General features: G+C 40.7%; 1 protein-coding gene across 2 annotated transcripts in view; it reads left to right on the forward strand.

Moving 5' to 3' along the window:
* Positions 1-17776, forward strand: part of LOC144604879 (PH domain leucine-rich repeat-containing protein phosphatase 1-like) — a 138137-nt gene that overhangs the window by 99868 nt on the left and 20493 nt on the right. The window contains exons 7-12 of one of the 2 annotated variants that reach the window (XM_078419678.1): positions 2315-2517; positions 4135-4195; positions 5309-5404; positions 11211-11366; positions 14406-14606; positions 15088-15250. In XM_078419678.1, the coding sequence (XP_078275804.1) occupies positions 2315-2517; positions 4135-4195; positions 5309-5404; positions 11211-11366; positions 14406-14606; positions 15088-15250 (880 nt within the window). The remainder of the gene's footprint in view (positions 1-2314; positions 2518-4134; positions 4196-5308; positions 5405-11210; positions 11367-14405; positions 14607-15087; positions 15251-17776) is intronic. The other variant, XM_078419689.1, reaches the window with a different exon arrangement.

The following is a 17776-nucleotide window of genomic DNA, read 5'->3' on the forward strand; positions in this document are numbered from 1 at the left end:
ATCATGTTCGACACAGACATTGTGTGCCAAAGAGTTGTACTGTTCCATATTCTATGTACTATTATGTGTTCTATGTTGAGACAGAGTTTTACTTGTTAATCATCCCTGAAACCAACAAACGAAAACCTTCCATATTTTCAGGTTTAGAGAAGAAAACATTGAGGGAAGTTGAAGTTGCATGGAGTATTTCATTCCATTTGCTCAAAGGGATGGTGTATAGAGATGGGGCTGCTTCTGTGCAGCTTCAGGTCACTCTTAAGAGGGAATGGTTTATTTTCAATTTAGTTATAGGAAGCTGACTATTTGCTTTTACATCCATATTTCACTTTTTCAATGTTGACCTTTCTTACCAAGTAAATCGAGTTGTTTCCTATATCATGTCATTTCAATGTCTGCATTTATTAGCATTAATTTTTCAGTCTTCTAAAATAATTTTGTGCATTTCTTCAACATTTATCAGATTTTGTTGCCTGTTACTCTTTTCAATGGTTCAATGGTACTTTATTGTCACATGTACCAAGGGGCCATTCTTCGTCACGTGTGTGACCAAAAACGTGAAAAATTGTGGAATACATCTCTTCTAATTCTGAAAGCATTACAGGTATATTGCTTTGTTATATGACAGGTATATTGTCATATTTGACCTCTGACACTAACAAACATTGGCAGCATAACATATAAAAATTTCACTTGATAAACTTCAACATATATAAGTCATATATACAGTACAAAACAATATTCCTGTAATGCTTTCAGAATTAGAAGAGATGTATTACACATTTTTTCTCATTTCTGGTCACACACGTGACTAAGAATTGGGTGGTGGGGGGCCACGGTAAAAGTTTCATTTTTGTACACAGTTCAGTGCATGTACTATACATAAGCACTTACAGACCTCTTAGATAAGCATATTGGATACAGTGCACGTGTATAGTAGTAGTGGAGACACTGAATACGGCTTTTTGAATGCAACTGATTTGTGTAGAGTCATAGAGTTAATCCCAACTCGTCCATACCAACCAAGTTACCCAACCAAGCCAGTCCCACTTGTCTGTGCCAGCCCATATCCTTCCAACTTCTCCTATCTATCTGTTCAAGTCTTTTGTATTTGTCATAATCGTACCAACTTCTGGCAGCCTATTCCATATAAGCATCCGCTGTGTGTAAAAAGTTCCCTCTCAAGTCCTTTTCAGATTTTTCCCCTCTCACCTTAGAACTATGCCCCTCCCACTCCCAGTCTGACCTTTCTGTCATGGGCCTCCTCCAGTGCCATAGTGAGGCCCACCGGAAATTGGAGGAACAGCACCTCGTATTTCGCTTGGGCAGCTTGCAGCCCAGCGGTATGAACATTGACTTCTCCAACTTTAAATAGTTCCTCTGTCCCTCTCTTCCCCTCCCCCTTCCCAGTTCTCCCTCTATCTTCCTGTCTCCACCTATATCCTTTCTTTGTCCCACCTCCCTGACATCAGTCTGAAGAAGGATCTCGACCTGAAATGTCACCCATTCCTTCTCTCCTGAGATGCTGCCTGACCAGCTGAGTTACTCCAGTATTTTGTGAATAAATACTTTCGATTTGTGCCAGCATCTGCAGTTATTTTCTTAGAACTATGCCCCCTCATTTCAGATTCCCCTCACGTGGGAAAGAAGATTTGCTATTCAGTGTATTTATGCCCCTCATGATTTTATAAACTTCCATAGGCTAACACCCCCCCTGTCCCATGCTCCTGTGCACCAGAGAAAAAATACCCAATTTATTCAGCTTCTCTTTGAAACATAAATCCTCTAGACCTGGTAATATCCTTGCAAAACTTTTTTGCACCCTTTTCAAAATAATGGCATCATTCCTATAGCATGGTGACCAGAACTGTGCACAGTACTTCAAATGCGGCCTTGCTAACATCATGTACATGCAATGATGAAGGCAAGCATGCCAAACACCTTGTTCACCACCCTGTCTAACTTTGTCACCACCTTCATGAAACCATGTACCTAGACTCAAAGTCTCTTTGTTCTCCAACAACCCAAGGGCCTTATCATTTACTGTGTAAATCCTACCTGGCATGTCTTACCAACACCTTACGTTTATCTGAATTAATCTACATCTGCCATTTCTCAATCCATTGCATGTTTGATTAAGATCTTGTTGTAATCTTAGATAACCATCTTCATTGCACACTTTACAGCCAATTTGAGTGTTAACAGGACTACATAAATAGTTTTATTTTAGGTAACACTTTAAATGTAGGAATAACCATTTGACAAATTCAAATTTTCTTTGAAAAATATAGTTTTAATGTTATCTATTTGAAATTAGACTCAATCGCATTGCCAAGTTGGAGGTAGCAGATGCAGATTTCCTGCAACACATCACTCATCTGGATCTACGTGACAATAAACTGCGTGCCTTTGATAGCATGGTATTTCGTAACATTGAGGTATTACATTGTGAACGAAACCAACTAACTAGTCTTAAAGTCAGTGGATATTTTCTGAAGACTCTTTATGCTGCTTCAAATGGTAAGTTTATATTACCTTTGCTGCATGTACGATTTTAATTGAATTAAAATGTTTTTGTTAGCTTGTAAAATAATTATTATGGAAACAAAATTATGGGGCTGATTTTTATTTAATCCAAAATTGTTGGCTACCAGCTGTGTGACATGCCTTTTGTTCGAGCATGGTCTGCAACATGCTATTCTTTCTTGGATCCCAGCTGCCAGTGTTTTGGCATGGTTCAGCGAATCTGTCCTTGATACAGCCAGCAGAATTTACCAAAACAGCTTTGACAGGCAACAAAGGTCAGCCGTCTCAACCGATGAAATGTCAAAACTGTCAGTGTGGGTGAGGTGTTAATTATTTTTGAACATCTTTCACATTCGCTAATACTCAGGTTGTGGAAAATATACGTAAAATTTAAAAAACATTAACATTTTATTTACATTTAATAAGATAAAAAGTTGATATACACACACCAAAAGTCAATTTAAAGTCAGAAGCTTAAAGAAAACTACTAACTTTTCTTCTAGGACCACATGTTTCCCAGGAGATTGCTATGTTTATCTGTTTTGAGTTCAGGCAGGCTTCTGAACCTGAGAGAAGGGAGATTATGCTGCCTTTTGGCTCCATGAACAGACCATGAGGGCGGCCGGCTGTACAGGCAGGAGTGCAAAAGATGCTACTGCTATTTTAAACTGATATCAGTGAGGAAATTGGGATGCTAACCCTGTGGTTAAGTCTGGAATGTAGTGCTAAAGATCTGTCCTTATGTCTTTTATATTTTTCTGCACTCATGGGGTTTCAACTCATTGGATATCTCATTGGAAGTCATAATAGGATGATCATTCAGCTTGGATGCTTGAATGCATTTGGGTCACTGTGGGCCTCGATGAATGGACGTCTAATTAGTTCACATTGTGTGGATAGTGCAGATCAAATCCTGAAGTCTTGCATAATTATTGTGATCTTGATTTTGGTTATCGCTACGTTGTAAACAAACCCAATTTGGTGCCTTCAATTCGGTCTGCTGCCCCGACTCATGTGGCCAATTACCATCTATGAAGTCACTTTATCCCATGTCAACCAGCTGGAGAGACTTGTGAACTCACAAGTGAGAAAGTGGCTTGGGCTACCGAGATGCCTCAGCAGCATATCGGTTCTCTTATCAATCTGTTCTCTTATCAATTAAGGTTTAGTTTGGGAAGCACTAACTTGTAATAAAAATAATCAATAATTTCTTAAATCAATGTTGTAAGCAAGGCACACAAAAAATACTAAATTACTTTGTCATTCTGCATAAATACATAAATGATTTGCTATCCCCACATAAAGTCTCCCCTAATTCATATTTCTCTTGTGTAGGAATTTAAAAACAAGAGATTTTGATGATGAAGATTGTTTAAAGTAATTTGTGTGATATTCATTTAGGTAATTTGGATGAATGTCGTACTTATATTTGCAATTTTTGGTAGATTATAGCATCAGTACAATACCGAGGTAAGTGTGATCTGCAGGGAGATGTAGACTTCAGAAACACTGCAAAATGAATTAAGAAATATGTATGTTAAAAAATAAAGTACAAGAAACTCTCTTGTTGTTGCTTAATAAAACTCTAACAAAAATGATTCTTGATTTCAGAACTTGTATATATTGATGTATATCCAGACCCCAACAATCTTACTTTTATGGATGTATCAAGGTATGTGATTTGTAAATTTAAAAGATGCAGACATTTGGAAATCTGAAATTAAACACAAAATATCAGAAACACTCAGCAGAACATGCAGCTCTAACGAAGGGTCTTGAAACGTTGACTCTGTTACTTTTTCTTTAGATGGTGCTTGAGCTGATGAGCGTTTCTGCTTTGTTCTATTCCTATTAAAGGCACTTTATAGCTGGATTACTTCTAACTTGAGTTGGTTAGGGTATATGTTTAATCCGTACAGCCTGTTAAAAATAAATCTTATATTTTTGGAACAGGAACTAAAGGAGACATGCTGCCATTTATGCTGCGGTTGTATTACTGTTTTGACGTTAGTTTTGAAATAATTTGTGTTCTAAATTGTTAGTACGATGTAGGTCCACCACTGATTTTCTGGCAAATGATGGTCCTCCTTTAATCCAGACAAAATCACAAGACCGCACTTGAAATCCCCCACCTGGAAGTGTCCCTGAAAATGTGGCACTTGGTCAACTGATCTTGACCTCATTGGGATTTCCACGGCGATCAGTGAGCCAAATTTGTTTCTGGGGCTCTGGAACTTCGGCCCAGCCAGAGCCGGCAGATCCGTTCCCATTGTCGACTTTCGAGACCAACTTTGTGGGCCGCTATCTTAGTCCCGTTCCGGTACCATTGGACTGCTCTCGGAGGCCACTACCTCTATTGGTCCAGCAGAACGGATAATCCAGAAAGGCTCTGGAACCAAGGGTGCCAGAAAATTGGTGGGAGACCCTGCATTAAGATTTATGAATTATCTTTATTGTAGTTGATTCAACATTTTTTTTAAAGTACCATTCAAACAATTATTCATGGTGTGCCAAGCCTAGTTTTAACAGAGGAGCTAATATTTTGCAAATGTACTCAACCTAACCTGATGTTCTAACACATCGGTGCAGGCTTGCATTGGTAAGTAGATTGAATATGCAGCCTGTCGGAATGAACATTTTATACTCCAAAAGTCACTAGATAGCTCTACATCTGCATGTATGGATAATTAATGGAATACTGGTTGCAGTTCTTAATTACTGAATATAAAGAGGCTGTTGTTAATTAACTGTTATTTACAGTATTGACATTGCTTTGCACATACAGAAACAGACTGGACAGCTTGCCTGAATGGGTGTGTGAAGTTAAAAAGCTGGAGGTCTTGGACATCCGTCACAATCAAATCTGTGAGTTGCCTCCAAGGTAAGTACTGGTTACTATATGACAGCTGCAAAAAAAGTTTAATCAAGCATAACTTGCTAATCGGTTACTAATTCAAGGATTAATTAGGGGTAGTCAGCATGGTTTTGTGTGTGAAAGATCATGTGGTCACAGATTTGATTGAATTTGAAGAAATAACTAAGAAGATTGATGGTGGCAGATGTGGTCTATATGGACTCCAGCAAGCCCTTTGATAACGTTCTGCAAGGTTGGTTGCTCTGGAAGATTGGAATGCAGGGGATCCAGGGACAGCTAGCTAAATGGATATAGAATTGGCTTAATGATAGGAAGTAGACAGCATTAGTGGAGAATTGTGTATCGGTCCACCGAAGGTCCAGGAAGAGAGAAAGTGGGTGACCACGAGGAAGGCAATTTGTCATGCAGTTGAGATAACCCCAGTGGCCGTACCTCCTCAAAACAGATGCATCCTCTTGGGTGCTGTTGGGAGGATGACACGTCAAGATTGAGCAGCAGTGGCAGGCAGTCTGCGACATCAACCCTGGCAATAAGGCTTAGCAGGGAAGGGCAACATCAGGCAGAGCCATAGTAGTAGGCGACTCTTATAGTTAAGGGTGCAGACAGGAGATTCTACATGTTGGCACAAATGACATAGGTAGGAAAAGGAAGGAGATTCTACAATATGAGTACAAGGAGTTAACTAAAAGGCTAAAGATCAGGACCTCCAGGGTAGTGATCTCTGGATTGCTTCCAGTGTCACGTACTAGTAAGAGTGGGAACAGGAAGATAGTGGAGGTGAATGTGTAGCTGAGGAGTTGGTGCAGGGGGCAGGCATTCAAATTTCTGGACCATTGGGATCTCTTCTGCAAGAGGGATGGGTTGCACCTTAACCGGAGGGGTACCAATTACCTGACATGCAGGTTCGCTAGTGCTACATGGGTGGGTTTAAACTAGATTGGCAGGGAGGGGGGGAGGGGGGGGATCCTCTACAGACCGAGGCAGTATAAGTACATAAAGGGAAAAAGGGTAACCAGAGAGAGAGTGGGATCCATCAGGTCAATTCTGAATGGAGCCACAGGAGATGGACAAATATTCCATGAGGATTTTTCCTCTATTTTCACTGTGGAAAAAGAAATGATGACTGGGGTTAGACACAAAATGCTGGAGTAACTCAGCGGGACAGGCAGTCTAAAGAAGGGTTTCGGCCCAAAACGTCACCCATTTCTTCTCTCCAGAGAAGCTGCCTGGCCTGCATTACTCCAACATTTTGTGTCTATCTTAGGTTTAAACCAGCATCTGCACTTCCTTCCTACACATGATGACTGGGGAACTTATTTAATCCCCTTGCTGTCTCTAACCGTCGCTCCTCCCGTACTCTCGGAGTGACGACCTGACTAAGTCCTTCCCAGGAAACATAGAAACATAGAAAATAGGTGCAGGAGTAGGCCATTCGGCCCTTCGAGCCTGCACCGCCATTCAATATGATCATGGCTGATCATCCAACTCAGTATCCCGTACCTGCCTTCTCTCCATACCCCCTGATCCCTTTAGCCACAAGGGCCACTTCTAACTCCCTCTTAAATATAGCCAATGAACTGGCCTCAACTACCTTCTGTGGCAGGGAATTCCACAGATTCACCACTCTGTGTGAAAAAAAACGTTCTCATCTCGATCCTAAAAGACTTTCCCCCTTATCCTTAAACTGTGACCCCTTGTTCTGGACTTCCCCAACATCGGGAACAATCTTCCTGCATCTAGCCTGTCCAACCCCTTAAGAATTTTGTAAGTTTCTATAAGAAGCTTTTGTTTTCCCAGATGGTCCGCAGGTCATCCAGCTACTGCTGCAGTTCCCTAACTCGGTCCATGAGGAGCTGCATCTGGACACAGTTCCCACAGATGTAGTGGTCAGAAGCACCAGCAGTGCCCCTGGCTTCCCACATCCTGCAAGAAACACACTGCAACAACATTCCTGCCATCACTGCAATAAGTCACTTATTTAGCTAAATATCAGAACACACACAGAGCTAATTTAAACGTAGTCTCCTTGCCTCAGCCTACTCGCCAAAAACTCCTGAGCCAAAGACTTACACTTTACCTCCACACGGCACTTCAACCAACTGGCTGTTCCGCTAGTTTGACTTCCCTTTTGGCTGCTGCAAACTATCTCCAACTAAGCCTATCGGATGCCTGTTTCACTCTAATGTCTCGCCTCCACAATTAGCACTCTGAAATTGCAAATCTAACTTCTTTCCACCGATTTCATGAGATCACGAGGAAGGAGAGTCATGATATTAATACTGTCATTGATGGAGGGGAAGTTGAAAGCACAAGTGATTTGCTGAGTAGGGTAGGTTAATGTGAAAATGAATTCAGAAGCAGGTGTTTTGCTTCATGAACAAGATAAATGTAGTGAGATAATAAATGCGGAGAAGCTGAAAAAAATTGAAATTGAGGTGAAAACAAAGTGCTGAAATTGCTCAGCAGAAGAGACTGCATCCGTGAAGAGAAAACGTTAACTTTCTGGTTAACTAAAGGATATTTATGTTGAATCTTTCCAGCATTTTTATACATCTTTTCCATATATTGCTTTTGCACATTGTGGTTTCTACAAAACAGTGCAGGTTGGAAGAGAAAAGGACTGGAGATATTGAAGCAATTAAGGCCGAGGACCAACCTCGTACATTTTTATTCAATTTAGTTATAAATTAGTGTGTTTCACAATGTAAACTCCAAGTTCAATTAATTAGCAAAGATCATGAAAAATTCTATTGAGATTAGACAGGCAGAAAATTACAGTGTACTTGAAAATCTGAATTCTTGGAAGCTGGTTTCAGTCTAATATATTGGATCCCATTCTTCATTTTGAACATTTGTTGTGCCTACCATTGTTCCAGTATGTATAAGAACACTAACAATTCGTCAAGGTTTCTCCAACAGCATTGCTCAAAACCATAACCTTAACCACCAAAAAGGTCAAGGGTAACAGCTGGAATGTGGAAGCACCGCCATCTCTCTAAATCACACACCACCCTGGTATAACTAGAAAACAACTTGTTGGGAGATGTAATAGCACTAAGGAAATACACAAACTGTAGTAGATCAGGGTAGCTCGTCACTCATTGTCTCTGAGAGGACAGCAATGGGCAAATGTTGGATTTGCGATTCCCCATTTTGTAAATTACTGAGAAAAATATAACGTGAGAATGGTTGGAAAGGAAGAGGTTGAAATATAAGGTGTGAATCCAAATGATTTATCAGTAGGATCATTGGAGTGGGACCCAGCTGGCAAATACACACCAAACTTTGATTTTTCTAAAAGGGATACCATCTCCCAGTGGAGAAGAAAAATGATCAGTGTTCCCTGAAACCATTTCCATGTTTTCACAATTAATCTTGATGTCTGGTTATGCATTGCAGATATTTCATGTTATTGTTGTCATTGGTGTTTAAAATGCTTCTAGTGGGAAAACTACAATAAAGAATAATGTATTTATCAGATTATGGCTGTTGTAATAAAGTTGGTCTTGAAAAGCCTTTTTTTAATTTTCCCCCTGAAAGTTTGTTTTTCTTATAAGTGGTACAGACAAGCACACTATTGAAATGCTGATGTGAAGAGAATATTGATTACTCCCATAATCGTTTATGTTCTATTTATGGTCATTAATAATGGATTGTGGAAAACATTCCTGTGAATCTACTGTGCATTGTCAGTTTATTGTGATTAGTATTGATGATTATAGTTAAAAGGTTCACATGATCACTGAGCAGTCATTAGTACAGATCAATGAGAGGTAGAAATTTTCGTTCAATCTGTTCCCACAGATCATTTGCACTGCCAAAGAAAATACAATTTGTGTCCTTCGAAACAAACTGCCTGACAATGATTGAACTACAAACCGTCAACAGCCATTCTCAGACATGACTATTTGTATTGGTCCAGTGTCCAAATTACAAGAAGGTGGCTGAGTGGATGGTTATATAGGTTTAATAAGGATTCTAGAAGATGACAGAGCGTCCATATGATGTGTAGGGCAATTTACATTGGTCAGAGGATTTGAAAATTCAAAATAATCCATGAGATTACTCAACAGGAGGCATTGCAATTTCCCTAGATATGGTGATTAGAGAATAGGATACATAAAATGCAGAAAAACTGATTTTCTTTTTTTACAATGTACGATTGAGTTGGCTGTTCTGTGATGTACTGTCAGCAGTTATCCAAATGTTTACTGATGTTTGGGACATAGGCAGATGCATATTCAGTTGAAAGCAAGTCATGAACTCAGTCCTTGTTTGGGAGGATGAAGTGCTGGAAATCCCTTGCAATTCCCTGGGGCCTGGGGAATTCATCCACATGTTTGATGTAGAATCAATGAGTAGACTTGTGTGAATTAAGATTTTGTGATATGGAAGAAAGGTGGGATATTTTCTGAAATATTTTAATTTGAAATATTTGGAGCTTTTTTTTACAAATTTAAATTTTTGATACATTTTGTGTACTTATTTTAGAATATCAACAACTTAATGTTGACACGTGTCAAATTTGAACATCTATATATACATACTACTAAAACTCAGATCTTGTGTGTGTGTATATATATATATATATTTGTATGTATGTCTATATTTCTCTGAGATTTGAAATTTGGTTGTGGACATGTGGACCAGCAGCCAAAACGGTAAACCATAGCGCCACAGTTTTAGTTGAGAGAGAGAGAGTGGGGGTGGGAGGGAAGGGGGACAGTGGGGGTCAGGGGAGAGTAAGGGGAAGGGAGTGGGGGAGGAGAGACTGGGGGTGGGAGGGAAAGGGGGGAGGGTGGGTGGAGGGGAAGGGGGACAGTGAGAGTGGGGGAGGGGGAGGGGAGGAGAGAGGGGGTGTGGGGGAAGGGGGGTGGTGGTGGGGGAAGAGAGTGGGGGTGGGGAGGAAGGGGGACAGTGGGGGTGGGGAAGAAGGAAGAGTGGAGGAGGGGGGAATAGGGGTGGGGAGGGGGGAATGTGGGTGGAGGCAGGGCTGGGTGGGGGTGGGGACAGGGGAGGGGCAAGTGGGGGTGGGGGCAGGGGAGGGGCAAGTTGGGGTGCGTAGGGGGGATGGAGTGGGTCAGTGGGGGGTTGAGGGTGCTACACTAATACAGGAGAGGCTTTGGGTCCAGGGCTCCTCAGTCACACCCTCTCCCCTTCTCTGTCCCCCCTCTACGAGGAATGAGCCCAACTGGGCCCACTTGATCTAGTTAATTACTATTTGTCAAAGGTTTTATCAGCATTTTCCTGTGTGCGGTTTGTTCCAGCCCACACACAGGAGCCGATTATGTTGTGCTTGGCCCTGCTGCGCAACGTCTTCACCAGTCAGGTCAGGAGTCTTTTATCCAGCATGTTCTTTCCATATATGCTGTAGATATGCAAAGGACAATTGGATATGCACGCAGATGTTATGGGCAGTGGAGCAAAATCCAGGCTGGTATATTTAAGGTTCACTGCCTCTTTCTACTGAATGATGCTAATTTATGTTCATATAAGTTCTTGGAACAGAATTAGGCCATTTGGCCCATCAGGTCTACTCTGCCATTCAATCATGGCTGATCTATCCCTCTGAACCCCATTCTGCTGCCTTATCCCCATAACCCCTGACACCCGAACTAATCAAGAATCTATCTATTTCCACCTTATCAATTCAGTGCATATTTTAAATATAATTAACAAAAAGGTTTAATTCATTCCATTTTACACATGTTGTTTTGCTGTGTCTATAGTTTGTATTTTCTCACATATTTTGACAGTTAAACTTCCAGTGATGAAAAGGATAGAACTCAGTATTTTGTTTGTCCTTCAACAGGTTGTTCTGCAATGGTAGTTTACGCAAACTTCTAGCTGGTTACAACCAGCTCAGAAGACTTCCAGAACGACTTGAACGGACGCAAACAGAGGTTCTTGACATCCAACACAACCATTTAACCGAGTTGCCCTCAAATCTTTTCTTAAAAGCTGAATGGTAATAAATATTTTATTATTTATTGCATCTGATAATCTCAGTGATGTTGGTATATATGATAACTCACTAATACACTCAGCAGCAATGAAACACACCAGGTCTCCAATTCTCATTCTGCCTTTAAATACAGTTCTGATGAAAATTAAATGCTGGTGTAGCCTAGAATCATCAACTGTTTCTCTTTCCTTGGATGTTAACATAGAAAATAGGTGCAGGAGGAGGCCATTCGGCCCTTTGAACCAGCACCGCCATTCATTGTGATCATGGCTGATCATCCATAATCAGTAATCAGTGCCCGCCTTCTCCCCATATCCCTTGATTCTGCTCGCCCCTAGAGCTCTATGTAACTCTCTTTTAAATTCATCCAGTGTATTGTCCTCTACTGTCTTCTGTGGCAGAGAATTCCACAAATTCACAACTCTCTGGGTGAAAAAGATTTTTCTCATCTCAGTTTTAAATGGTCTCCCCTTTATTCTTAGACTGTGGCCCCTGGTTCCAGACTCCCCCAACATTGGGAACATTTTTCCTGCATCCAGTCCTTTTATAATTTTATACATCTCTATAAGATCCCCTCTCATCCTTCTAAACTCCAGTGAATACAAGCTCAGTCTTTCCAATCTTTCCTCATATGACAGTCCCTCCATCCCAGGGATTAACCTCGTGAACCTACGCTGCACTGCCTCAATAGCAAGGACGTTCTTCCTCAAAGTAGGAGACCAAAACTGCACACAATACTCCAGGTGTGGTCTCACCAGGGCCCTATACAACTGCAGAAGGACCTCTTTGCTCCTGTACTCAAATCCTCTCATTATGTTGCCCATTCTGTTGGTTGTTTCCTCATTTCATGTGTTTAGACTTTAGAAATACAGCGCAGAAACAGGCCCCTTGGCCCACTGGGTCCGCGCCGACTAACGATCACCCCTTACACTAGCGCAATCCTACACACACGGGACAATTTACTAATATATTATTTTACAAAAGCCAATTAACCTACAAGCCTGTACATCTTTGGAGTGTGGGAGGAAACTAGAGCACCTGGAGAAAACCCACCTGGACACGGAGTCAGGATCAAACCTGGGTTCCTGGTGCTGTATGGCAGCAACTCTACCACTGCATTACTGTGCCCCCCCCCCCCCCCAAAAAATGAACAATGTGTATATTAACAAAATTAGCATTTTTTATAGCGTGAGGAATATAATTAATAATGGAAAATAAGGAGATAGAAGATAAACATTTATATCAATCTCCACCATAAGAAGATACAAATATCATCCCAGAAAGAGCATGCTAAAAACTTACAATCACCAGAGTAAAGATAATCAGGAAATTCTTGGAGCTGCAGGCTGATATGGCTTCAGCTCCTGATGAATTGTATCCTAGGATCACGAAAGAAGTGGCTGATCAGATAACCAACGTGTTAACTTTAATATTCCAAAACCATTCAGAGAAGATTCATAAAATAACAAAACAGCACATGCAACTACTTTGTTCAAAAAGGGAATGAGACAACACGCAGCAAATTATAAGCCAGTAAGTTTATATTAGAAGCTATTATTAAAGGAATTATAACTGGGCACTTGGAAAACGTCATTAATCAATCGTGTTCAACTAATTTATTGGGATTCTTCGAAGAAGTAACGTCCTTTGGATATAGGGGATCTAGTGGATGTGTTACACGTGTATTTCTAGAAAGCATTTCATGTGCCAGATCAATAGTTATTGTGGAAAATAAAAACTGATGGTGTAGGTAAAATAATGGTTTGGGTAGAAAATTGGCAGACTATTTTTATTTCTGGTTGGCATGATGTAGCAAATTATGTGCCACAGCTATTGCAGTATTCCAAATGCAGAGAGATTTGGGTATTATCATGCATGGTTTATAAAAGGCAAGTCTGTAGGTGTTGTAAGTAATTAGGAAAGCTCACAGAATGTTATTGTTTACTGTAATACAAAAGAAGGGAACATTTGCTTTAATTATTTATGGTATTGGTGAGACCATATTTGAAGCAAGATGTACAATATGATCTCCTTACTTAAGGTTGAGAGTTAATGCTGGTGGTTTCCAGTTCTATAGTGAACTGCCTGCTAGCTGCATACCATTGATTGTAGGGGCATTGCATAAGTTGTTAACTGAGCTGGCAGATTTTCTTTACATCTGACCTATTGATGAACAATAGCTGCAGCTGGCACATCTTGTGTGACTGCATTCATCTGTAGGGCTCATTATGGGGTCGTGGGGATGATGGATGTAATCCATTGGGAAATTTGAGCAAGATGTATCCCAGTGTCTGCTATTAAGTTATGAAAGTTTGAAATAATGGGGTCAGCAAAGCAAGTGCAGTGCACATTTTAATTGTTCCAAAAGTTTCATCCCACATTTTAGCCATTCTTAAAATTGAATTAGTGGTTACTCTGGGGGAAATAATTTTGTCCTCTGCCTTCATCAGTTCTCTCATATCTTTCTCAAACCCCACTAGCCACAATGTGCAGTGAGAAATTGATTGTGTAATTAGTAATTTCCTAAAATCCTATGGCTAAAGCTCATGTTACTTTTATTTCCTCTTAGATTATGTCTTGGACATTACAGACCTCCAAATCTTTGAGGGCAAAAATATAAAACCTTAACTATTTCTGACTATGATGTGTATATTTGCTGCTTATCCTTTTGATTGGTTCAAAAGATTCATTTAAACACGACAGCCTGTATAATTGTTGTGAAATTCTACATTTTTTTGAAAATAAATCCTTGATTTTAATAATAGGTCCTTGTTCCAATTAATGAATGGGAATGTTTTCCAGTACTGTTTCAACCTGAGGGAAATGAACAACCCAAAATTATTTTGAAAATAAAAATGACTAATCTATGTTAACTTTATTGTAAATATTTTGGTGTTGCAGCTGTAGGTTCCGTGTTTTTGTATTTAGTGACTAGCATTGATATAGTCTTTACAAGTTGAAAAGTCAAAGATATATAGGTACTAAATCTTATAAATGTGAGGTTTAATTCTGAATATTAATTGTTTTTATATCCTCCAACAGCTTACGGTGTCTCAACGCTTCAGCAAATAAACTGGAGATAATTCCTCCCTCCTGCCTATCAGAGGAAAGCCATAGCATGTTACAGGAATTGTATTTAACAAATAATTATCTCACAGATAAATGTGTGCCGTTGCTCACAGGACACACTTGTCTTAAGGTTCTGCATCTTGCATATAACCGACTTCAGAGCTTTCCAGCCAGGTGAGATTGCCAGGCATACAACTCAAATGCAGCAAGCCATTTTCTATCAGAGGGCACAAATAAAAAGAGTAAGAGAGACGCGAGTGAGAGAAACCCAAGCAATTTTGAGAGAAACCCAAGTAATTGTTTAATGGGCATTTTGGTAAAATATTACTCAGCCTGCATAGACTGAGACCTATTGGGGTCTGCTTGAAAACTAACTGGGATAAACTTGGGGGTTGATGTTATGCTTTAGATTATAACTTGTGAAGAAAGTCACTTTAATGTTAGAGATCATGGATTTATGGGGAATATGTCTGCTATTAATGAGAATGTCATCTACCCTTGAACACAGTTATCCCTTTCTTGGCAATGAACAGCTCCTATACTTCCAATGCTCCACATAGTTTTGTGAGCAATTAGACTCCAAGTTATATGTGAAGGGCTCGCTTTCCTTCTCCTTATGTGATTTTGCATTAACATTCCTCATTTTTGTTTGCAGTAGAATGGCAAAGCTTGAAGAGTTGGAGGAAATTAATCTAAGTGGGAACAAACTGAAAACCATTCCAACCACAATTATGAATTGTAGGCGAATGCACACCGTCGTTGCACATTCCAACTGTATTGAGGTCTTCCCTGAAGTGATGCAGCTGTCAGAAATTAAGGTAAGTAATCTTAGTGTGGCCCTGAAAACACTGATTTTATTTCTGTTCTGCAACTGGAAAGCCTATTATTTGTATTTAAGGCCAACATACTTAATATTATAGGTTATATCATTTTGTTTAGATTTGTAGTAGTGTTGACATTATCCTAAATTAATTTGATTTTGGTTTGCCAGTTCTCTGGTCCTGACACTGGTTTCCAGTTTGGATAGAAGGTAACATGAAGTTTTCAGGATCGGAAAACAATTATCATGCTAATTCCTTTCCATTGACTCAACTTCATCTGCTTTATCTCAATTCTTTCTCTCTTTGTAAAAACACTCAATCATGGAGAGAGGCTGAATATGCTCTTTGTATTAAAACAAGAAATATTGGAAAGGCACAGCTAATCAAGCAGTATCTGTGGAAAGGAAAACAAATATAATGTTTCAGAGATCAACTCTATGTCTCTCTTGCTCTCTGCCCCCCTCACTCTTTCCTTCACTCTTTCTTTTGCCCTTTTTCTTTCTCGCCTATTTCTTTCTATTGCTTTTGCTTTCTCGTCCCATTTTCTTTTTCATTCACTCATTAGTTCAGATAAGTAAAATGTTTGCCGTAGACCTGGTGGGCCAAAGGACCTGTTTTTGTACTGTATGCCTCTGACTCCATATGTCTGAGAGTTTTTGGAACTCTTTCTCAAAGATTACTGAAAGCTTTTGGAACTCTTTCTCAAAGATTACTGAAAGCTGAATCGTGTAGAAACAAAGAACTGCAGATGCTGGTGAATACAGAGAAACACACAACATGCTCAGCAGGTCAGGCAGCATCTTTGGAGAACATGGATTGGTGACGTTTCTATTCAAGACCCTTCAGACTGTTTGTGGGAGGGGTTGAAGAGAAGCTGGAAAAGGGGAAGGCAGGACAAAGTGTGGCAGGTAAAAGGTCAACGTAGGCAAGGGTTTTTTTGATAGGCAGATGGAACAAAGGCCAGAGATGAGAAAGGAAGGTGTGGGACAGTTTTGAAGAGCTGCGGATTGTAAAAAGAGGGAGGAAAGTGGGGGGGGGGGGAGTGGAGTGAAGAAATCAGTGTAGGTTCAGGTGGTTCAGGGAAGGAGGAGGGGAAAGAGAGGGGAGAGTTGGGGAGGAAAGGTGGGGTTGTGAAAGATTACCTAAAATTGAAAGTCAAGTCAAGTTTATTTGTCACATACACATACACGATGTGCAGTGAAATGAAAGTGGCAATGCCTGCGGATTGTGCACAAAAAAGAATTACAGTTACAGCATATAAATAAAGTTAATAAAGTTACTATAGTGTAGACAAAATTTAGTCTCTGGAGTTATAAAAGTTGACAGTCCTGATGGCCTGTGGGAAGAAACTCCGTCTCATCCACTCCGTTTTCACAGCATGACCGTAGCATCTGGAACAGTCCGTTACTGGGGTGGCAGGGGTCCCTCATAATCTTACTTGCTCTGGATCTGCACCTCCTTCATGAATTCATTGTTCATACCATTGGGTTGTAACCAATGCAAAATATGAGGTGATGTTCCTCCAATTTGAGTGCAGCCTCACTCTAGCAACGGAGGATGCCCAGGACAGAAAGGTCAGTGCGGGAATGAAAAGGGTAGTTAAAAAGGTTAGCAACCGGGAGATCCAGTAGGCATTGGCAGACTACACATAAGTGTTCGGCAAAATGGTCGCTGAGTCTACGCTTGGTCTCACTGATATACAGGAGACCACATCAGGTACATCGGATACAGTAGATGAGGTGCACCTGAGCCTCTGTCTCCCCTGGAAGGCTGGGGTCCCTGGATGAAAGCGACGGAGGAGACATCTCCTGTGGTTACCTGGGGAAATGTTGGTTTGAGTGCGAAGGGATGAGTGAACCAAAGAGTTGCAGAGGGAGTGGTCTCTGGAAGGCAGAAAGGGGTGGAGAAGGGAGGATGTGACTAGGGATCATATGGGAGGTGTCGGAAATGTCAGAATATGATGTGTGGATGCAGAGGCTGGTGGGGTGGAAGGTGAGGCCGGGGGAACTCTATCCATGTTCCGTCTGGGGAAGGGGAAGCAAGAGCAGAACTATGGGACACGGATGAGGGATCCATAAAGACTGGGGGAACTACGTTTACTAAAGAAAGAGGACATCTTGGATGTCCTAGAATGGAACGTCTTGGGAGCAGATGTGGAGGAGACAGAGGAATTGAGAGTAGGGAATAGTGTCGTTGCAGGGCAGAGTGGGAGGAAGTGGAGTCCAGATAATTGTGGGAGTTGGTAGATTTATAATAGACGTTCGTCAATAAGTAGTCTGTTCTGCTGTGATGGAGACAGATATCAAGAAAGGGGAGAGAGGTGTCAGAGACATTTTAGTTTGCCAGGCAGAGGAGTGTTAGAAGAGGGAAATTAATTGGATCGGAGGAGGTGGTTGAGACAGTTACTATTACAACGTTTAAGAAACATTTAGACAGGTACATGGATAGGATAGTTTTAGAGGGATATATGGGTCAAATGCAGCCAGGTGGGACTAGTGTAGATGGGGCATGTTGGTCAGCGTG

Source organism: Rhinoraja longicauda, chromosome 2, assembly GCF_053455715.1.
Source record: "Rhinoraja longicauda isolate Sanriku21f chromosome 2, sRhiLon1.1, whole genome shotgun sequence".
Classification (NCBI taxonomy): domain Eukaryota; kingdom Metazoa; phylum Chordata; class Chondrichthyes; order Rajiformes; family Arhynchobatidae; genus Rhinoraja; species Rhinoraja longicauda.